The sequence below is a fragment of the Anomaloglossus baeobatrachus genome, chromosome 3 (genome assembly GCF_048569485.1).
Source record: "Anomaloglossus baeobatrachus isolate aAnoBae1 chromosome 3, aAnoBae1.hap1, whole genome shotgun sequence".
NCBI classification, from domain to species: Eukaryota; Metazoa; Chordata; class Amphibia; order Anura; family Aromobatidae; genus Anomaloglossus; species Anomaloglossus baeobatrachus.
In genome coordinates this window covers 313,090,086-313,114,282 of record NC_134355.1, presented here as the reverse complement: position 1 = coordinate 313,114,282, position 24,197 = coordinate 313,090,086, and the positions used below count along the sequence as shown (strand labels likewise).

At 42.4% G+C, this 24,197-nt stretch overlaps 1 protein-coding gene across 1 annotated transcript in view; it reads left to right on the top strand.

Annotated features, from left to right (window-relative positions):
• Nucleotides 1-17,316: 17,316 nt before the first annotated feature.
• The window catches only part of RFX6 (regulatory factor X6), a 343,542-nt gene continuing 336,661 nt past the window's right edge, over nt 17,317-24,197 (top strand). The window contains exons 1-2 of the mRNA XM_075338312.1: nt 17,317-17,533; nt 18,945-19,101. Of these exons, the coding sequence (XP_075194427.1) occupies nt 17,317-17,533; nt 18,945-19,101 (374 nt within the window). The remainder of the gene's footprint in view (nt 17,534-18,944; nt 19,102-24,197) is intronic.

The window sequence follows — 24,197 nt, the reverse complement described above, 5'->3', positions numbered from 1 at the left end:
GTGGTTCGCCGGCCAGAGCAACGTTGCTAGGAAGGTAAGTCCGTGTGATGGGGTTAAGCGAGGTTGTGCGGCACGGGCAGTGATTTGCCCGTTTCGCACAACCGCTTGCGATCTCACTAGCAAAATCGCAGCGTGTAAAGCCCGCTTTAGGTTGGTATAACAATCAATTGCAGTGTCAGGTCAGCATCATATACTAATGTATTACAAGAACCTACAACTTCCAATATGTCTTTAAGAATGGTAAGGAGATACTGAGCATTATTGGAACCACAGTACTGATGACACATAGTAAGTATCACAAATTAACATGTACCTTATACATTGTGTGTACAATTATTAGGGAATTAAGTATTTTTATATTTGTTTTCCAACTTCAAATTATATAAACTTGAATGTCTGTTGGTTTGAAGCATATTAGGTGATGTGTATTTGTGTACATAACTTTTAGGCAGCTTGAAAAATGTGCCAAGAAAAGATTTAACGGACTTTGAAAAGTAAAAAATTATAGAAGTTCTTATTAAGTACTACAACACTCTTCAAATTGCTAAGATATTGGTGCTCGATCACAAAACCATTAGGTCACATGTAGAGATGAGAGAACCTGTCCGATAAAGGTTTGCCCATTTCAAATTTGGTACGAGCCTTAAGGGTGCTTTACACGCTACGACATCGCTAGCGATCTCGTTAGCGATGTGACACGCCAGATCGCAGATGCGATCTGCCGAGATCGCACATGTGACTGACGCCAAAAAAACCCGACGTATGTGCGATCTCAGCGTATGTTGCAGCGTGTAAAGCACCCTTTAGCCTGTTTGGCTCAGTCTCAGTAACACAAGTACTAAAAGTCAACAATGTTCGGTTTTGTTCAATAACTGATTGTGTTTTCCAAAAATACTTTTCTAATAACATGTTATGCTTTTGTATACGATTGTGATGCTGTATGATGAACAGGGGGGGGTGTATTTAATGAGCGGGGAGGTGGGAACTTGGAAGAAGCCAGAGGCGCACAGATTTTTTTTTCTCTACTTTATTTGCGGATGTTGCTGCAGCCAATCATAGCACAGCAAACATCCACAAGGGTTTGTGTCATTGGCTGCCTGTCACATGGCCCTCTGCTGATTTGAACAGCAGACATGTGCAGCTAACAGGCGCGGGTGGATCCCCTATCCAACTGCGTCTGTTAACCCTTTAAATTGTGCTGTCAAAATGTGACAGCGAGATTATAATAGCCGTGGCAGGGAAATCACCTTTCCCTGGTGCCATCGGAGGCCCCGTGACACGATCATGGGGAGCTGATGATTGCCATGGTAGTGACTGTGACGACATGGACTCTCATGGGTTAAAGTTTCTTAAAATTCAGCCAGACAGGATGATAGATTGTTTATAGACGGGGGATAAGTCCCTCATTGTTTTTACAAGACTCTTGTTGACTCATGTAATTGTGTTGGCCACTTAAAGCCAGACGTATTATTTCTCCAGACTCTTCCAGTAATCATTGTATTGTAGTTGTGTATTGCTAATGTGATTACCTTAGTAGCCATTATCTAGTCTATGCATTCCAGACTACATGTATACCTTCAGTCTTTCTGTAGACATCATTTGGATGAACATTGTCCATGCAGCTTAAGATTCATCCAATGGGAGAGGCGATCTTGTCCAACCAATCGATGAGGACGCAGTGTATCCAAGTGGAAGGTTGTGGCTATAAAAGGGATTTCTTTAAGCCACCAGGTTGATGAAGGTTGTTGATGGATGCTGATGGATCCAGTCTAAGCTCTTTGGAGCTGACTAGAGGATCAGGACATCTTATGGCTTCAATCTAGGGACTCCGGTTCCGGTTGGAGACCATATCCACAGCCTAGGGATTTCGACTCCGGCTGTCAGGATTGTAACATCATACCAGGACTACCTAAGGAGGATACTCAGGTTGGGACAGTTCAGTCACCTGTTACAGACTTTGCAGACCTCACACAGCTTCCTAAATCTGGCATTATTCCTTTCTCGGTGGGTGCCCAACAAAAGCGGGGTGCTGCTGGATTGGAGTAAATAGCCCTGGAACCTCTGAGGCATGGTCATTCTAAATCCCTGGTGAGCCAGCGGAAGGGTGAGACTCTGTTGCCTGTTACATTTGTGTTTTGCTGGTTATGTGTTATGTGCCGTTAATTGTTTGGGGATCCAATAAAGTCTAATTATTCTGGTTCCCTCACCCTGTGTTGTCTGAGTAGTGTTCCGCCCACGGTTAAGGAGGCCGGCGTTCAGTTGGGATGAGCCCTGAGCCACGCTGTCTTTCTAAAGGCGGCGGGTTTTAGTGGACGAGAGCACCCACTGAGCCCCGTGTCTCCACAGTGACGTGTCATGTGATGACTCCTGTTGCTATCACGACATAGTTCTTGTTACAACTGACAGAGCAGGGGCTGTAACAGGAACGCAGCATTTCTGCTGATCAGAGCTGTGCAGCTCTGATCAACAGAAATGAATCAGCAATCAGACTGCTGATCCTTATAATCCCCTGAGGGGCCTAGTAAACTAAAATTAAAAAGTTCGCTCAATTCAAAATTAAATGGTTATAAAAATAAAAAATGTACACATATTTGGTATCACCGCATTCAGAAAAGCCTGATCTATCAAAATATAAACTCAATTAACCTCCTTAATAAACGGTGTAGCAGCACAAACATTCCAAATGCCAAAATTATGGTTTTTGGTCATTACACATTTTACGTAAAATGCAATAACAGGTGATTAGAACATAGCATCTGCACAAAAATGGTACCTTTAAAAATGGGGAGAGAGGGGAGCCAGCATGATCTGAAATTGGCATGCATAATATAAAAAGTGAAAATTCACACATTTATTCCAACTGTACTACAATAAAAAAAATGAGATTTTTAGCAAATAATTGATCAATTTTTTGAGCCACCCCTGCCAACGTCACGGCAAATCTCAATAGGGGGGTCCTACTCTACATTCTGTATTTCATGTGCCATGCGGCCTCCTAGATAAAGTTAAAAGCAGAACCATAATAGAGCACACATACCTGTAACCTGTATATAACCGCTTCTATGTTGCAAAAAAGGCACTTGTGGATAGAGACCAGCCCAGGTCCCAGCATGTGGAGCAAGCTCTGCACCATACCAGGACTATATCAGAACTGATCCTCCCAGTGCCAAACAGCAACCATTGATAAAGGCGAACCAGATCCAAGATGGTGCTTAATTAGCATTGCCTGTGGAAAGGGGTGAGGTAACTGAATCTGAACAGCTACCAACAGGAGGAATACATAGCAAACTAAAATCAGGCATGCATGGCATGGTGGTGACCGGCCACCAGAATTTGTAGCATAACTACGACCAAACAGAGAGAGAGGGGAGCCAGCATGATCTGAAATTGGCATGCATAATATAAAAAGTGAAAATTCACACATTTATTCCAACTGTACTACAATAAAAAAAAATGAGATTTTTAGCAAATAATTGATCAATTTTTTGAGCCACCCCTGCCAACGTCACGGCAAATCTCAATAGGGGGGTCCTACTCTACATTCTGTATTTCATGTGCCATGCGGCCTCCTAGATAAAGTTAAAAGCAGAACCATAATAGAGCACACATACCTGTAACCTGTATATAACCGCTTCTATGTTGCAAAAAAGGCACTTGTGGATAGAGACCAGCCCAGGTCCCAGCATGTGGAGCAAGCTCTGCACCATACCAGGACTATATCAGAACTGATCCTCCCAGTGACAAACAGCAACCATTGATAAAGGCGAACCAGATCCAAGATGGTGCTTAATTAGCATTGCCTGTGGAAGGGGTGAGGTAACTGAATCTGAACAGCTACCAACAGGAGGAATACATAGCAAACCAAAATCAGGCATGCATGGCATGGTGGTGACCGGCCACCAGATTTGTAGCATAACTACGACCAAACAGAGAGAGAGGGGAGCCAGCATGATCTGAAATTGGCATGCATAATATAAAAAGTGAAAATTCACACATTTATTCCAACTGTACTACAATAAAAAAAAATGAGATTTTTAGCAAATAATTGATCAATTTTTTCAGCCACCCCTGCCAACGTCACGGCAAATCTCAATAGGGGGGTCCTACTCTACATTCTGTATTTCATGTGCCATGCGGCCTCCTAGATAAAGTTAAAAGCAGAACCATAATAGAGCACACATACCTGTAACCTGTATATAACCGCTTCTATGTTGCAAAAAAGGCACTTGTGGATAGAGACCAGCCCAGGTCCCAGCATGTGGAGCAAGCTCTGCACCATACCAGGACTATATCAGAACTGATCCTCCCAGTGCCAAACAGCAACCATTGATAAAGGCGAACCAGATCCAAGATGGTGCTTAATTAGCATTGCCTGTGGAAAGGGGTGAGGTAACTGAATCTGAACAGCTACCAACAGGAGGAATACATAGCAAACTAAAATCAGGCATGCATGGCATGGTGGTGACCGGCCACCAGAATTTGTAGCATAACTACGACCAAACAGAGAGAGAGGGGAGCCAGCATGATCTGAAATTGGCATGCATAATATAAAAAGTGAAAATTCACACATTTATTCCAACTGTACTACAATAAAAAAAAATGAGATTTTTAGCAAATAATTGATCAATTTTTTGAGCCACCCCTGCCAACGTCACGGCAAATCTCAATAGGGGGGTCCTACTCTACATTCTGTATTTCATGTGCCATGCGGCCTCCTAGATAAAGTTAAAAGCAGAACCATAATAGAGCACACATACCTGTAACCTGTATATAACCGCTTCTATGTTGCAAAAAAGGCACTTGTGGATAGAGACCAGCCCAGGTCCCAGCATGTGGAGCAAGCTCTGCACCATACCAGGACTATATCAGAACTGATCCTCCCAGTGCCAAACAGCAACCATTGATAAAGGCGAACCAGATCCAAGATGGTGCTTAATTAGCATTGCCTGTGGAAGGGGTGAGGTAACTGAATCTGAACAGCTACCAACAGGAGGAATACATAGCAAACCAAAATCAGGCATGCATGGCATGGTGGTGACCGGCCACCAGATTTGTAGCATAACTACGACCAAACAGAGAGAGAGGGGAGCCAGCATGATCTGAAATTGGCATGCATAATATAAAAAGTGAAAATTCACACATTTATTCCAACTGTACTACAATAAAAAAAAAAAAAGAGATTTTTAGCAAATAATTGATCAATTTTTTGAGCCACCCCTGCCAACGTCACGGCAAATCTCAATAGGGGGGTCCTACTCTACATTCTGTATTTCATGTGCCATGCGGCCTCCTAGATAAAGTTAAAAGCAGAACCATAATAGAGCACACATACCTGTAACCTGTATATAACCGCTTCTATGTTCTAATGCAATAACAGGTGATTAGAACATAGCATCTGCACAAAAATGGTACCTTTAAAAATGTCAGATTGAGATGCAAAAATTAAGTCATCACTGAGCCCCATATCTCAAGAAATGAGAACTCTACAGGTGGCAGAAAAGTATGGAAAAAGTACGCCTTTTTTTTGCACAAAATTCCGATTTTTTTTAACCCCTTAGATAAAAGTAAACCTATACATGTTTGGTATCTACAAACTCGTACCGACTTGAGGCATCACTCAGACTCATCAGTTTTACCATGTAATGAGCACAGTGAATAAAATACTCCCAAAACTGTCATGCAATTGGGCTTTTTTTTGCAATATTTCTGAAAATTTTTTTGCTGTTTTCCATTACACTATATAGTAAAACTCATGGTTTCATTTAAAAGTACAACTTGCTTGCAAAAAAACAAGCCCTCATATGGCAAGATTTACGGAGAAATAAAAATGTTATGCCTCTCAGAAGAAGAAGAGCAAAAATCAAAAACGAAAAACTGAAAATCGCCCACGGGTGAAGGGGTTAAACATTAGGGAAGGTGATGCCGCTAGTGCTGATAGACAACTTAGCTAGGAGTTTAATGATAGCTATTTGAGATAGATAGGAGAGCAATAGTCTAGAATACAGATGGGCAGTGTAGGGAGAGGTGTGTGCCACAAATTGGCAATTCATGAAAGAAATAGGGATTGCTACTTGTGAGTGCCTGCTGAAGAGTTGACAGTGAACAATGTAAATAGATATTGCTATTAATGACTGCCTGATCCAAATTAGCTAGTGAAACACATTTCTAGGTATTGTTAATTAGTAGTGCTTGCTGTAAATTTGCTAGTAAAGTAGCTAAATAGGGCTTGGCACTTTTCAGTGCCTGCTCCGCAGTTCTAGGTGCTAAACAGTTAGGCTAGCTAGGGGTTTAATGATAGTAAATGGTAAATGGTAGTTGAGAAAGATAGGAGAGCGATAGTGTAGAATAGGAATGTGCAGTGTAAGAAAAGGTAGGTGCTACAAATCGACATTTAATGATAAAATTAGGGATAAGTACTTGTCAGTGCCTGCTAAAGAGTTGTCAGTGAAGAATCTTAATAGCTATTGCTACTTATTAATGGCTGCTCCTAATTAGCCAGTGAAAGATATTTGTAGGTATTCTTATGTATTACTTGCTACTCCCAATTATCCAGTGAAAAACAATTGTAGGTATTGCTACAAATTACTGACTGCTCCCAATTAGCCAGTGAAACACATTTCTAGGTCTTGCTGTGTATTACTGTCTGCTCCCTATTTGACAGTGAACACATTTTTAGGTATTGCTAGGTATTACTGAATGCTCCCAATTTGCCACTGAAAGACATTTGTAGGTATTGCTACGCATTACTGGCTGCTCCCAATTAGCCAGCTCAAAATTATGCAGTCAATTACATTTTTAGGTATTGTTAGCTAGTACTATCTGCTGTCAATTTGCTAGTGAACTAGCTAAAAAGGTCTTGTCATTTTTCATCGTCTGCTTAAAAGGACCTGGTAATCACATTTCTGGGTATTGTTATTTAATAGTGCCTGCTGTAAATTTGCAAGTGAACTAAGTAAACAGATCTTGGCACTTTTCTGTGTCTGCTCTAAATTGCACAGTAAACCACATTTGGATGTATTGGTACTTTTCGGTGCTTTCACAATATTGCCAACTCAAGCAGGAATAATTAAATTATCTTTTGTGTCAGGTGTCTAACAGGTGTAGTCGTAGGGTTGTAAAACATCTGTTTGAAAGGGGAAGGGTACATCAACCATGACAGGTAAATCACAATGAGGTTGTGGTGGAAGAGTGTATAGGCGGCATGTTGCTTCAACTTCAATTCCGAAATGAGGCTGAAAAGGAGCATGTGCTAGAGTGGATTTCAAGCGCTGCATCAAGTGCCCTCTCTTCCTGTACTTTCACCTCATCATCACACATACTTCATTTCTCAGATATGCCACCTCAATTACACTCATTTCCACCTGTATTGCAAATATCCAACTGGCAAACTGACTGTGGGGAACCACACATGGGCGAGTCCACAGAGCCGTTCATACATTCTACCCTAAGAGCATCAGAGGTCTGCTCCAAAGATTTGCAGACTCAAGATGAGGAAAGCATCTGCGCCAATGCCCGAAATCTTTATGTGTTGGATCTTGGCCCGGACAAAGAAGGGAGGATTCAAGCAGGATTCCAACCCTCATCAACTGACATTACCACCAGGAGTGGAGGTCATGATGATGATGACACTTAAGTACCGGAGATGCACATGTATTGTCCTGTGATGTCACATCAGGAAGAGGAGGAAAACATAGAGCATGAGATGAAGTTCTAGATCCCACTTAGTGTAAACTCAGTAGCTCAGCAGATGAAGAGGAGGAGGACGAACACGAGGATGTTAAATTGGCAATTCCTGCACAAACACGTAGTGATGCAGCCATAGGAAGCACTGCATTCTCAGCCACAACTCTGGCTGTGGCCAGCAGTGGGCACAGGTCTGCAGTTTGCAGGAAGTTTTGCCTACTCTGGGCCTTTTTTGATACCACAGACGATGACTCAACTTTTGTTATCTGCCAACATTGTAAACAATGACTCAGTAGAGGCAAAAATTAAAATAATTTGACTACTACATTCATGAACTTACACATGCACAACCAACATGCAATACTATGGGAATCTTACTACGCTAAAACCGGTCCTACCCAACCACTGACTGCCAAATCAACTGTGTCTGCTGCTTCTTCCTCCTCCTACATCACCGTCGAAACTATTCTAACACAGGTCTCCGACTGCAGAATCTCTAGTTGCTTACTCGCTACAGTCGGGTTGAGTGAGGGCCTGTCAGGTGTTATGGAAGTGACTGTGACTATGCCTGGTGTTTTTGACCCATGTGAGACACTGAGCACACCACATGTTTCTCAATCCAGCATTACATCTCTGCCCACACCTCCCTCACAGTGAACTAGAAGTTCGTATACACCTTACTCCACCCTCTCTCAGCACAGTAGCCACCAATTGGTCCCCCAATTTTGGACACATAAATGATCATTACCCCCCACACATGCCAAAGTGAAGAGCTTGAACTTCACCATATCTAAATTGTTGGCCAAGCAAATGCTGCCTTTCTGCTTGGTGGATTCAGATGGTTTCCAAAACCTGATGGCCGTCGCAGTCCTCAGTATCAGTTGCCCAGTCGCCATTACTTCTCTAATACAGCTGTTCCTGCTCTACACCATGATATGATGTCACAGACAACATTACCTTTTCCTTGAAAAACTCAGTGTCTTCCAGCGTGCGTTTCACCACTGACATGACACTGGATGAGCAAGCATGGCCAGAGGCGTAACATTTCTCTGACTGGGCACTGAGTTACTCTGGTGGCTGCGGGGACAGGCAGGAAAGGGGCTGCCTCCCAAGTCTTGAAATCCCCAAGGCTTGCGGGCCAAACCTCTGGATCTACCTTTTCCTCTACTTCTTCTGCTTCCTCCACCTTTTCTAGGGCCTCCACCTGCACCCTCAACCTCTCCCATAATGTAACATACATTCCAAAAGTGCAGCGAGTGAAGAGAGAATCCCCTCCACCTGTGTACAGCTCAGCCAGGGCTCAACAAAATCAGGCAGTGCTGAAATTAATATTGTCAAGCTCATCACCAGGTGATGGTACTGCAGCGAGCAGAAATGGACCCATTGAACCATAGGGGGACCTTGGGCCTGCTCTTTTAGTGGGAGGGGCTTGACTCAGTGCCCACTGCGAGTCAGACGCCACGTGGTACTCCCAGGGGCAGGGGCGTACACAGAAGCAGACAGGGCTGTATCTCAAGTGTAGATGGGGACAACAGGGATAGATGGCATAGTCAGGGCAGACAGACACAGTCTCTGGCGTGGCGAGGGCCACCGGGATAGCTGAGGCTGGAGGTACGGCTGGGACAGAAAGGCACAGTATCTAGCGTGGTGAGAGCCACCTTGACAGCTGAGGGTGGAGGCACAGCCAGGATAGACAGGCATAGTATCTGGTGTGGCGGATGGGCAGGGATACAGGTACTGAGAGGACAGAACCGACGGGCAGGGAAATAACAGGACTGGAACCAGGTGCCAACAGGCAGGACGGGCTAAAACCAGGTGCCAAGAGGCAAGATGGGCTAGAACTAGGTGTCAACAGGCAGGATGGGCTGAAAACCAAGTACGGGATAGAACAGGCTGGACCCAGGAGCCAACAGGCTGAATGGGCTGGGAATCAGGTACCGGCAGGACAGGGCCAGGATACAGGAAGGGATGGGGGACCTGCCTGACAACTGACTAGACATAGCAAACTGACTAACAGGAACTGTGATGTTGATCAGGCAACTCCCCTAGTGTGAGCTTGTCCTAAATACTCACTGCCTCTAAGCACTAGGCTGGGAGGCACTTCCTGGGAGTAGTGCAGGGGACCTTTAAGAGAGGGGCAGCAGCGTGCTCCTTAGGAGCGCTTCCGGAGATGCTGTGACATGTGAAGTCTCCGGGAGGTGGAGGAGGAGAACCTATATGGAGGAGAGGCAGGGATGCCGGGCAGCTTAAAGGGATCTAGCAATGGCGGTGAGTCAGAGTGTGTCCCTGCAGAAAGGCAAGAAGTGCAGGGACACAACATTACAAATATGCATTGGAGAAGCAAGTCACTCAGCAGAAGAGTTGTGGAGTGCACTCCACTGAACCTGAAGTCAGGGAAGGCTGTGTGCGATAATGGTGCAAACCTGTTGTGGGCCCTACTCCTGGGCCACATCACACATGAGCCTTGCATGGCTCATGTTCTAAACCTGTTTTATAGAAATTTCTAAACCACTATCCCGGCCTGTATGCGCTGCTGCAGAAGGCACGGTCACTGTGTGCCCATTGCCGCCATTCACACCCCGCGACTAATTGAGTGACAATGCTGCAAAGATATTTCGGTCTGCCGGTTAACCAGTTCATATGTGTTGTGCTGACACAGTGGAATTCCACTCTTCACATGTTGTAGCGACTTTGTCAGCAGCAGCAAGCCCTGGTGCAGTATGCCTTGACTCATAGCCTGTGATGACGCAGTACAAATGAGAGGCGATGCACAATTATGGAGTGGGCACAGATGAAGGACCTCTACACCCTATTACATATTTTCAAAATGTCTGCAAAGATGGTTATCGCTGACGATGCCATTATCAGCAAGAAAAAAAAAGAAATTGCTGGCTACATCCTGTGTGTAAGTTAATGCAATCAGGCAGTGCTGAAATTAATGTGCATTGGAAAACACAGTCATACAGCTGCAGAGTTAAGGAGGCTTTACACGCTACGATATCGTTAATGTTTTGGGGGTCACGTTGTGAGTGACGCACATCCGGCGTCACTAACGATATTGCAGCGTGTGACACTTACCAGCGGCCTTAAGCAACCTCAAGAATGGTGAAAATCGTTCACCATGGAGAGGTCATCCCAAAACCAAAAATCGGTAATGGTTGATTATCGATGTGTTCGTTGCTCCTGCGGCAGCACACATCGCTGTGTGTGACACCGCAGGAGCGAGGAACGTCTCCTTACCTGCCGCCAGCCGCAATGCGGAAGGAAGGATGTGGGCGGGATGTTCGTCCCGCTCATCTCCGCCCCTCCGCTTTGATTGGCCGGCCGATTAGTGACGTCGCTGTGATGTCGAACATCCCTCCCCCTTGAGGGAGGGATTGTTCGGTAGTCACAGTGATGCCGTCGACCAGGTAAGTGCGTGTGATGCTGCCGTAGCGATAATGTTCGCCGCGGCAGCGATCACACAAAATCGCATGCACGACGGGGGCGGGTGCTTTTGCGTACGATATCGCTAGCAATTGCTAGCAATATCGTATCGTGTAAAGCCTGCTTTATGGACCACTAGCCAGGCTAAGTTTGTCTTCACTGAACCTGGAGCCAGGGAAGGCTGTGTGCAATAACAGTGCAAAACTGTATGCCTGAGCAACATCACACATGTGTATTACATGGCCAACTTTCACAACCTGATTGTACAGAAATATCTAGAGCGCTATTCCGTCCTGGATGCGCTGATGCAGAAGGCACGGTTACTCTGTGCTTATTTTTTAAAATGGAAATGCCAGGCCACATCCTGTGTGTTGCATGGACCATACCTCCCTGCTGTGCAAAGACACTACGGGGAAATGGAGGTTGGGAGGGAGCAAACGATGTCACTGTCCAGCTGTGTGCCTGAAATGTTGTTAAATCTAAAGACTCCAAAATTGGTCTCCAAAGTGTGTCTGGCCCATACTGGCAGGGGTATGGGAACACCAGCCCTACACCTATCTCTCATCCACTTCTATATTTTTTATGTCAATAGTCTAAGAAGCTAATGGATATGCCAAAACAGTAGTGCTGCACTATAAAACGTATTTTTGCTGTTTTTGAAGCTTTTCAACCCCCTAAGGTCTCTGACACACTCACGTGAAAATCACGCACGTGCCGAGAGACACGTATTTCCCCTGCGTGTTGCATGCAGGTAAGTACATGTCTCTGGTACGTGCGGGCCATGTGTGTTCTCCGCATGCTATCCGTGATAACATACAGAGAACAGGTTATTTACATACTCACATGGTCCTTTCTGCTGTCTGTGGTGCTGATCTTCGGTCTCCAGCCTTCCCGTCTCCCCGCTGCTGCTGCTGCCGGCCACAGTGAAGTGAATATTAAATGAGAATAATGAGCGGCGGTCGGCAGAAAGTGACAGCAGCGGCAGAGACAGGAGGGCTGGAGAAGGTGAGTTAAGGGGGTTTTTTTTTCTCTGACACGTGTGTTTTCTCCGGCGCGTGTCACACGGGACCGCATCCACACTACACCCGTGTGGTACCGGTGCGGGCCGTGTGACCCCCGTGCTGCCGAAGGAAACACTGACATGTCAGCTTGCAGAAAAACGCACACACGTACAAATGCACACGGACACACGTTTCGTGTGGTTTTACGTGTGTACCTGCTACAATAGGGTAGCATTGCTGAACGTGCAAAAATGGCAAACACGTACCGGCGGCACAGATGTGTGTCGGAGGCCTAAAGGTGTTTTCTCTGCCTTACATTTGGCCTTTCATTGAATCCAATGGGGTTCATAAAGGTTCAGAGTTATGTCTCTATGACTATGTTAATAAAGTATTATGTCATCTAAAAAGTTGTTACTATGGTTTTATTTTTTAGGAGCATTAAGGGGGTTGTCTAAGTTTTTGATGAAAATTTGCAGACACTCTGTGACTGCAGACGTCTGAATTCTCACAACTCATGCAGTGCAAGTGTGCTGTGCACGCTGTAAATATGTAAAAGTCTGCAGTCATCTAGAGTGACTGCAGACTTTCATCGCAAATATGAACAAGCCAATTAATTATAAAATTAAGCACTGTAGCAAGCACTGTAATATACTCACTGTCAGGATTCAGCTCTGCTTGCTGGTTCGGTAGTTATTACATGGCCACTCTATTCATGTGCAATTTTTAAAGTTACAGTCAGGGAACAACTAGCTTTTTTTCCTGCTTCTCTCAATGATGCAGGGCTGTAGTTTTCCACTGAAACTTGAGAAAAATATGAAGAGCAGCTTGCCGCCACGTGACTGTAAGTGTGCAAATTGCGTATGAATGACTGGTCACATGACGACTACTCAAACCGCATGTGGGGGACAACCAAACAGAATTCTGCCGTAAAACCTAGATTCACCTCTGAACAAATTCCTGCTTTACCACAATATCACTTAGGGCGGCATCACACGCTACGATATATCGGGCGATATGTCACCGGGGTCACGGATTCCGTGATGCACATCCGGCATCGTTAGAGATATCGTAGCATGTGACAGCTACGAACGACTGTGAACGAGCAAAAATACTTACCTTATCGTTACTGGTTGACACGTCGCTCATTTTCATAAAGTCGTTCCTCCTTCTGCGTGCCGGTTGTTCGTCGTTCCCGAGGCAGCACACATCGCTCCGTGTGACACCCCGGGAACGACGAACACAGCTTACCTGCGTCCCGCCGGCAATGCGGAAGGAAGGAGGTGGGCGGGATGTTACGTCCTGCTCATTTCCGCCCCTCCGCTTCTATTGGGTGGCCGCTATGTGACGTCGCTGTGACGCCGAACGTCCCTTCCCCTTCAGCAAGATTGTTCGGGGAGGTAAGTACGTGTGACGGGGGTTAACAACTTTGTGCGCCACGGGCAATAAATTGTCCGTGACACACAAACGACGGGGGCTGGTGCGATCGCTCATGCGATCGCACGAAAAATCGTCTCATATAGCGCCACCCATAGATATAAAACATATTTTATGCTACTGATTTTTTTTTATAATCTATACTATATAATATTTATTACAACTATGACATATGATTATGTTATAGTTATAATAAATATATGTGATATTGTTGTAGAGCAAGAATTTGTTCAGAGGTGAATCTAGGTTTTACGGCAGACTTCTGTTTGGTTGTCCCCCACATGATGTTTGAGTAATCATCATGTGGTCTTGGCACAGGCCAAAGCTTTAACATCTAGACTGATGGCGAGGGGTTATAGCCGTCGATCAATTAAAAAGGGCTACAATCAGGCCTGTAATACTCATAGACAAGAGCTCCTACAGCCGTCCGATCGGGGGATGGGGGAGCCGGAGAGGTTAGATTCATCTCTACGTATAATCATGAGTGGCAGACGATGCGGATTATATTAAATAAGTATTGGCCAATGCTGAAAACTGACCCCACCCAAGTGCCCATCTACATGACTTTCCACTTATGACAATACGGCGCTCCAAAAATTTGCAAGATCTTTTAGTTCGCAGTCACTATATACCAGCAATCTCAAACCCATTTGGTTGTATCAGTCCTTTACGTGGTTGTTTCCCTTGCGGCCACTGTCTTGCCTGCACCAATGTCTCTCACAGTGAGGATTTCACGACAGTGGATGGCAGTCACAGATTTGACATCAAATGTTACATCTACTGTGTAACATTCAATGTTATCTAATATGCTACCTGCAGTTTCCCGAAAATATATATTTCATTGACTTCTAGTGAACTGCGGGTGAGAGTGCGTGAACATGTGAGGGACATTGGTGCGGCCAAGACAGTGGTCAATGTTTCAACTCTTAAAACACTACCACAACATTTGTGTAGTCATCATAATTGTAATCCTAAAGCCCTATAAAGTAAGAGGGATAGATGTAGTTCATGTTAGCATCGGAGATGGGAATATTAAAAAAATTCTTGCCCAAATGGAAACTAAGTGGATCACCATTTTGGTTATTATGGCACCTCTTGGTTTGAATTAGTCCCTGAGCTTCACTTCTTTTCTGTAGGCCTCCCTTCCCTTCATTTTATTTTTATTTTTTCACTAATTACTATAATTTTTTTCCCTTTTTTACTATTTTTACTTTTATGATTTCTTTAAAAAAAAAATCCTTAAATCTTTTTTAGTATTATACTTCTTTTTTGGACCCTCGTTTGGACCACCTGTCAAAGCCTAGACACGTTGTGAAGCTGCATATGGACCACGATCAGCTTCTATTTTTCCTAGATAGCCTTAATGTTATATATATATATAATGGATTTGTTACTTATTAAATCTATAATATATTTCAATATATGCCATACCTTATATATGTTTTTATGATCCATTTTTCTGTGTATGTTATTGCAGGTTGTCTCTAATACCAGGGATTTTTGCTGGTCCTGCTGGGCCTGTCTAAGTGATGTGTGCGCATGCATGGCCTGCGGCTGGCGTCCTGGTTCATTAGGCGGTGTCTTTATGGTTACTGTGTGCATGACCGGGGGCTGTTGTGGAGCGTCCTGGCCCCAGCTCATGTCATGGGCACTGTACCTGACGCCGTGCATGCACACCATGGGGGCCATGCGCCGTTTACATCACTTTTGCTTGACCTTCAGGAATCATGTGATAGATCACATGGTGGACTTAACTGGTCCTCAAACGGAGTATTTACTACTTCCCTCATTTGGGCTGATGATGCATACTATCTGATACATGAAAATAACGTTACCTTTCCTAGGGGATCCCAGACTTTCTTTTGCATTGCTGCACTGCTTGGCACTTTATTCCCTTGTTTGATACAAGGTAAGTACTTTGCGTTTCCACCTGCGTTTCAGCTGCGTTTTAGGTCCATTTTGAGAACCACCTTTTTCATGCCAAAAGGCATGCGTTTTGATTTTCCAGCAAAGTCAATGGAAAATGGTGATTTTCAGACCGCACTTTGCGTTTCTAAACGCTGCGTTTAATTTGCATATTTTGTGGTAAAAACCATGCATTCAAAGAAGCAGCAGGTCAGTTGTTTTTGCCATTTTGGGTGCGTTTTGCTAACATTGAAGTCTATGAGAAATGGCAAAAAACAAGATTCCTTCAAATTTCTGCATTTTACCTGCTTTTTCAGTGCAGAAAACATGCATTTTGGACTACCAAAACGCATGCTTTTTGGACATCAAAATAATGATTTGCTATGTCCCTTTACACACACACATAATCCGACGAATTACATTTAAGAAAAATATGCTTTTAATGCTATTTTAGCGATAAAATGTTTATTACCGCTAGAATTTTATGAAATATATCTATTTTCATTATTTTTCCCATTAATATAGATTTGATCCTTTTTTTTTTATCTTTTTTCATTCTGTATGACTGTTTAAACTTTATTTAGCAGTGTCTTGATGTTCAAAACGCATTTGTCAAAACGCAGGTGAAAAAGCATGTAAAAAGCGCTGAAAACGCATCTATAATGCGGTAAATACGCATGCGTTTTCAGCGCTAAATTTCTGAAAAAGGCAACTTTGTTCAAATCAATTAAGCCCAGAACGTGCATTTTGAACTGCAAGTAGGTGAACGCAAAGTGGGGTCTTAGCCTTAGACTATCTCCAAACTTAGCCTTTTTGCATTTGGCATATGATAATTACTGATTGAAATGATTACTATTATATATTGTATATATATTATACTATTGTATGTCCTGCACCTGCTATGGCTCTGTAACATGGATTAGCTCTTATATCTCCTGTAACAATATCTTTTCTCTATTAAGTTGCCAGTGCCCGCAGTCTGCTGTCCATGTCACTACCCTTGCATGTATTAATTGTAACCTTATTTATTTTTGTATCTATTAAATATTTATTAATTGTTTTGCAATATAGCCCACTTGTTTTTCTGCGGTTTTAATAAATACTGTATGTGTCTTACAGAATTACAATAATATAGTATAATATAGAAATATATAAATTATATTATATAACACAGCATAAAATTAATCTGTGCATCTGTTAAATCAACTTGTATTCTAATGTGCACTGCCATCACTTTCATTAGATTATCCAGTAAGAAGTAGACTTCATCATTGACTACATCAACAGGCTTAGATATGGAAGCACATAATAAACATCACTTTGACTCAGACGATCAGACATGATTGTTCCGACCTGTTAATCATTAACGCTGCTGATCTGATCACCACCATTTTTTTCTATCTTTTTAACACAACAGATAACCCAATTCACTGCCGCTACGTCACATCCAGTGCAATTATCTCTGCCCCTACTTGACTTTTTGTCAAAACCTAGAATCCAAGGCACCAACCTGTTGATGAACAACTGCCTTTCGTTTGATAGGAGATTTATGCCAACAAAAGGGCGTGTTTATAGATATACTTTAAAAAAGCAAGCAATGGCAAACCATTCTGTATGGTCTTTGTCAGACCTGAAAAGCAAATAACCCACAAAGCCTCTGGAGCATTATACAAAGAGAAAGCAGAAGCTCAGATCATTTATAACTCACTGGATCTTCTAGGAGAACATTCACTTGTATTTGTCACATTAAACCCATATATTGATGCCTTCTTCTGGGAATGATTTTTGAAGTCTATTCACACTGAGTTTGTGCTGTGGACTACTTTTGATACATTTAATGATTTGAAAAAAACGTATAGCTTGTAGCATGCCAACTGAGCAATTTTCTGAGACACCCGAAGGAGAGTGCCCTTTCCAGAATGGTGAAGCTCACAAAGAGAATAACCCAAGGATAGATGGAAACTATGGAACAATGGTAGGAAAAGAACTGTGCTTCTCTCAGGGATTATTTACTGAAGGGGAAGATCAAATTATGCTGACTCCAGAGGAAGAGGAAACATCTACTTACATTGGAATAAAAACAGGTATCAACATTATTATTATTATTATTATTATTATCACTATTAAAATTTAATTTTTTATTAATACAGGCATATATTATTATTATTATTATTAGTATTATTAGTATTATTTGTAATATAAACATTTTAATTCTTATGAATATAAACATAATATATTATTAATATTATTATGCTTAATAACAAAATTGCAATTGAATACAGGCATATATTATTATTATTATTATGTAATCTAAAAAATATATTGTTAGGAATATAGACATAATATAGTATTGTTATTATTATTATTACTATTATTATTATTTGTAATATAAACATTTTAATTCTTATGAATATAAACATAGTATATTATTAATATTATTATGCTTAATAACAAAATTGCAATTGAATACAGGCATATATTATTATTATGTAATCTAAAAAATATATTGTTAGGAATATAGACATAATATAGTATTGTTATTATTATTATTACTATTATTATTTGTAATATAAACATTTTAATTCTTATGAATATAAACATAGTATATTATTAATATTATTATGCTTAATAACAAAATTGCAATTGAATACATGCATATATTATTATTATTATTATGTAATCTAAAAAATATATTGTTAGGAATATAGACATAATATAGTATTGTTATTATTATTACTATTATTATTATTTGTAATATAAACATTTTAATTCTTATGAATATAGACATAATCTATTAATATTATGCTTAATAAAAATGTAATTGAATACAGGCATAATATAGTATTATTATTATTAGTATTATTATTATTAATATTATTTGTAATATAAAAAATAGTTAGGAATATAGGCATAATAGTATTATTATAATTGTTATTATTATTAATTATTATTATTATTATTATTAGTAGAAGTAATAATAGTAGTGTAAATATTATGTATTTTAAAGTATGGTAAAACTTGTTCAAGCTGAGCATCCAAAATTGAGCATTATTTCTAAATTATGTATAATATAGTTTTTACATACAATTAATTTTTGTTTACTGGTAAGAATAAATATTCTCAGTGTAAGAGATGTCGTACATAGCTGGATTACGCCATCATATTGCACAAAGCCGTAACAAAGATATCACAGAGGTGAATGGGCTTGCACAAGACTTTATTAGGTTTATTTCTGATGGATTATGTAAAACTCAGACCATGTTCCATTAATACATGTTACCCAAGAGAAGCATTGCATACACATGGAGTCTCCTTCAGAATATATGACAAGGTATGGATGCCTTATGGCTCTATACCAGAGGAGCCATGCAGAAATCATGCCAATGTCCATGAGCACTCTGAATAATATGAAACTCTGTTTTATAATTGTGATCTGAATGGGAAAAACTAGCTGAATAAATATATTGACAGTGTTTTTTTACTGTTCATATGTAGAAAGTCACATGGCAAATGAAATATTTTCATCAGACGATGAAGATTTGGATATTATTTATAGGAAAAACACTACAATGTGCAACAAGACCTCTCAGAAGAAATCAATCACACAGATTATTAAGGATAAAAAGAAGCAGACACAGCTTACTTTACAGTGGTGAGTACCAGGGCTCTTCCTTATCCTTTATAGACAGACAGTAAAACAGTCTGGAATATAGACGTACAGGAAATTCAGTAATACTGTTAGTAACAAAAATGCCCAAACTGTATAGCTAATAAAATGACACTATAGATACAGATGCAACAGTTAGCATTGTTCAAATCTGTAAATCATGAGAGATCTATTCAGGTTACCGTTTTTGCAGTTTAATTGGTGTCTCACCAAAACAGCACCTTTTACATACAGCATTGTATATATGGGCACACCAAAATGATGGACCTTCTTCTCAATGCTTGACCAAAATATATTCAAAAAATGAATTCTCCAATATTGCAGAGCATCCTTTTTTCTGCCAAGATCCATCATCTTACTGCTTCATACATACTTGACACCAGGTCCTCTTTGAGGTACAGAAAAGGACACACCGAAGCAAACTCCAGTGTTATCGGAAATTTTACTATAGGATCATTGCTGTATAGGTTTGATTAATTCCACAGGTATTCATGGCTGTAATGATATTTTCACTATCTATTTGGGTAGGGTCAAATGACTATATTTTTTTCTATCAGAGAATGGTCTAATTATGCAAACTAAAATCAGATTCTAAGAGTATGTGTCTATGATCAGGGTTTAATAGTGTTTTGGATGCAGCATGTTTCAGCTGCATCCAAAACACTGTGATGTACAGTATAAGCACAGTGGATGGGATTTCTTGAAATCCCATGATGACCACTGTGCGTGTGCTGCCATCAGCATAAACTGACCTGCGGTGTGGCTCTCTGAACCACAAGCATACCAATTTTTTGCTGCGGAGCCACAAGCATTCTCCACAGGGAGAACAGAGAGAAAGACCCAACTGCCCGAGCAAGGATCATGGGCACGGGCAGCTGTGGTCTCCTGTGGAGGAGACTTACGACCATGCTGGTCAGGTCCCACTGCATCAAGGACGCAGCAGGCCCTGATCATGTGCACATACCCTAAGAAGAGCTTAAAGGACTGGGATTCATTTTTCTCAGATGTGGAGAAGATTAAAAAAAATAAAATTTCTCCATTTTCTCCATTCTGTTAATCATCCAAGTGCGGTCTGTTATTTTCCATTGAAATATAGGTTTGCACGGAGTGTGATCTGACTTACTGAGGCAAATCCTGCTTGGTGTGATTACTTACTTACTCTTAGAATACTTAGTCCCAGGAAAAAATCAAATATGCACACTGCCTCTTGAATAATATTGGTCTGAGTGTAATTCGATGTTTTGTCAGATCTCACTTAGACTGAAAATATGGTCGTCTGCATGAGCACTTGGATAGGATACTTGTGTAGAGCAGTCCCTTTCACTGAAACTATTATGCTATTAATCTGGGTCTAAACAATCCTTCCTGTTAGGTACTGTTGTCTTCTTTATCTCACTTTATATGAAATTACTTTTTTAAATGTAAGCTGTAACACATAGATAAATAAATCGAAATGTATAATTAATAGGGATGATCAAATACCTCAAATATTCGGCTTCGCGAATATCCGACGAATAGGTCTCCAGTATGCGAATATTTGATGTGCAATGTAAACGGGGCTTTACACTATGCGACATCGCTAACGATATATCGTCGGGGTCACGGTGTTTGTGACACACATCTGGCGTCGTTAGTAGAGTTGAGCGCGGTTCACGGTTCGAGGTTCTCCAGTTCACGGCTCGAGTGATTTTGGGGGCTGTTCTAGATCGAACTAGAACTCGAGCTTTTTGCTAAAGCTCGATAGTTCTAGATACGTTCGAGAACGGTTCTAGTAGCAAAAAGACAAGCTAATTACTAGCTGGCTTTCCGCTGTAATAGTGTAAGTCACTCTGTGACACACACTATTATGAAATTTCAGTGTATAGTGTGCGGGAACAGTGCATTCAGATCACTGCTGTTTTTTTTTTTTTCCTTGTCTTCCTTCCCTAAGCGCACGCGTGTAGTGGGGCGGGAAAGAAAAGTCAGCCAATCCCAGACACACACACAGCTAAGTGGACTTTTAGCCAGAGAAGCAATGGCATGTGTGATAGGATGTCCATGTCACATGTCCCTGCATTATAAAAACGAGTATCTGCCCGTCCGGACGCCATTATCTCTTCTGCATCTGGGTGTCAGTCACCGCCGGCGTAGCTCCTGTCTCCGATACTGCTGTGTACGCTCTATACACAGCGCTATACAGAATAGGGATAGAACTTTCTTTCAGCCCTTCTAAGGGCTAATACCGGCAGGGTCAGAGCCATAGGTGACAGTCAGGGCAGTGAAAACAGATTTTAACAATTACACAAGATGACAGCATCTGTGTAGCTAAGGTCAGGGATTTCCTCACTGCTTTTCCCCATTAGGAGGGACAGAAAGGGAGGCTTCCTTTCCTCTACCCAGACCCACAACCCTGCCACTGTACCCTCCTGCCCTTTGCACACTCAAGCTCATTGTTACTAAGCCATTATACTAGCAAACACTGAGGAAACTTAGTGGCATCCTAAACGTGGCTGTTGTACTCCATTAGTGCCCCACTGGTGCCAATCTATGTGCAGCACCTCTGCATGACACCCTCCTGCTCTGTTTTTAATAAGCTATAATGATAGCAAAAAATGCTGCCATTTAGTGGCATACAAGAACTGGCTGTTGTACTCCATTAGTGCCCCACTGGTGCCAATCTATGTGCAGCACCTCTGCATGACACCTTCCTGCTCTGTTTTTAATAAGCTATAATGATAGCAAAAAATGCTGCCATTTAGTGGCATACAAGAACTGGCTGTTGTACTTTATTAGTGCCCCACTGGTGCCAATCTATGTACAGCACCTCTGCATGACACCCTCATGCACATTTTTCTACGCTAATTTTATAGCAAACTCAGGGAATTCCTTGCTGCATTTGATCATTCGGAGGGATAGAAAGTGAGGCTTCCTTTACTGTCCTGGTACCCACAGAACACGGCCACTGTACCCACCTGTCCACTTTTGCCATACTAAGTTAGTGTTCCTTTGCTGCCAAGCAAGGTACAACACATGTGCATTCTACACTCATTTCCATTTCTGGAATGCAATTATTAAATGCAGGTAGTCCAGCCAATCTGTGACGAAGGTGCAGGTGTGGATATAATGTAGCCTGCATCCAATGTTGGTTTTCTCGATGTGTGACAGCTCAACAATACCATCTGTTTCCACTTCCAAAACAAGTGATGACCTGCCAATCACACTCTGTTGCGTGTAAAGGGGTGGAAGTTCAGTGTGAAAAACCATGTGAGACTGCTGTCCCCACAGTCACAGAGGATGAAGAGCACGCAGATGCACTTGATGGGGCAGGCGGTGGTGGCACAGGCACGCTAGGCCACATTGTAGCACAGTGAAATTCACATTGCGACTTATGCTTCATTTTAAGTCGTGTACAGGGTGGGCTCCCCAGTATACAGGCAACAGGCAACAGGAAAAGGACGCTAGTCAGTTGGGTTGATAAATGATTGTTTAACTTTACCAAAAGAAAACCTTTAGCTTTTCCTTCTGTTCATAGACAGTATCTCCAAGTCCACACCCGAAGAGCAATTTCTCCTCCACGTCTAAGTGTGGAGAGGCAGCTAGTGCGCATGCGTGTGCCGATTTACCCCAGCCACAGCCTAACTACAATGTTTCGCCTAGTGAGTATGCTCAGCCTGACTGTGCCATTGCTGAGGCTAAGTCTTCATTTCGGGATACAGCGCATGCTCCCACACTTAGTGCGAAAAGCCTCTTTGCACAGGTACTTTCATTCCGTGCCGGGTCTAAGTCCTGTTTTGTGCCTAGACACCATGCTAAAGCTGATAGTCTTTTTTCAGAGACTGTATTTCATGCTACGGAGCATGCTCAGGCACTTACTGCATCAGAGACTAGGTCCGGTAATGAACTCTTTGGCGCTGCCCCTGATGTGGGGGGCCCATATAGACTACAGGGCATCAGGTGTCCTGACGATGTGGCCAGGCCACTCCCAAATGGCTTGCAGAGGCCCGCCCCTATGACTTGTCACCTCATTATTGATGGTCAGACGATGACTGGTGAGGTGTTTGTGTCGTGGCAGCCATGAGGTCATTATTGAAGTTGCGGTTCCAAATAGGACGCTAGTTATGCCACTCATGATGTGTCACTCTGCTTTTGTCTCCAGGAGGTGCATTGTGGTCCACCCTGGTTTGGGGCGGACCCAGATTATAAAACGGGCTGGAGCCAACAAGGAGGTGCGCAGTCTTCTATTATGCTCCGAAAGAGCACACCTCCATGTGTTGAACCCATTGTGGCTTTAGGCCAGAGGTAGGCAGGGATAGGGCGTCGATGCAGGCCGCCACCACAGTTGGTAACGCAGAACGGTTAAGACAAGCTCCTGTCTTACAAGTCCTGCTTGTGCAGCCCAGTGGCATTAACAGGCCTGGTGCTGCTGATGCGCCTGCTGTCCACAGGTGTGGCCCCAATGCACACGGTCAGCGTACTCAATGGCCCCTGTGATGTTAACAGGGAGTTCCTGGGCTGGGTGGGCGTGTGGACCCTGTGACGCTAACAGGGCTCCCAGTCTCCAGATCCGAGTGGCGTCTAACTCGGTTCAGGCTACTATTAGTTTCATAGCCACACAGCTCTGTATCCTCCACCTAACCTTCCAGTTGCCAACCTCTCCTTTTCCATCTGGGAGCCCGGTGGACATTGACTGCTGATGGGGATATATACCTTTCTCTTTCTTTTCTTATTAATTTTCGTTATATAGCGGTAACATAGTATATACCACCTTATGAAAATCTGCCAGTCCCACCGTAACAGATGGTGTTTCTTCATCAAATGTTACTTTTGCTTAACCAACAAACCCACGGACAAAAACTTTTTTCCCCTTTCCAACACACCTGTTCCCCTTTCCACCAGCATCTGTCCTTTTTCAACTCATTTTGTATATGACCAAAAGTGCAACTCTGCAGGGACACCGTACTCAATGCCATCTCAGCACAGCAGCCAGCCCTCGGTCCCTCAGATGTGGACAAGTAAAAGACCATTTCCTCCTATCCATGACAAAGCGTTGAGATTCACTCTGTGCAGCACTGGTGTTTAGTGGAAAAGCAGATCTAAGATTG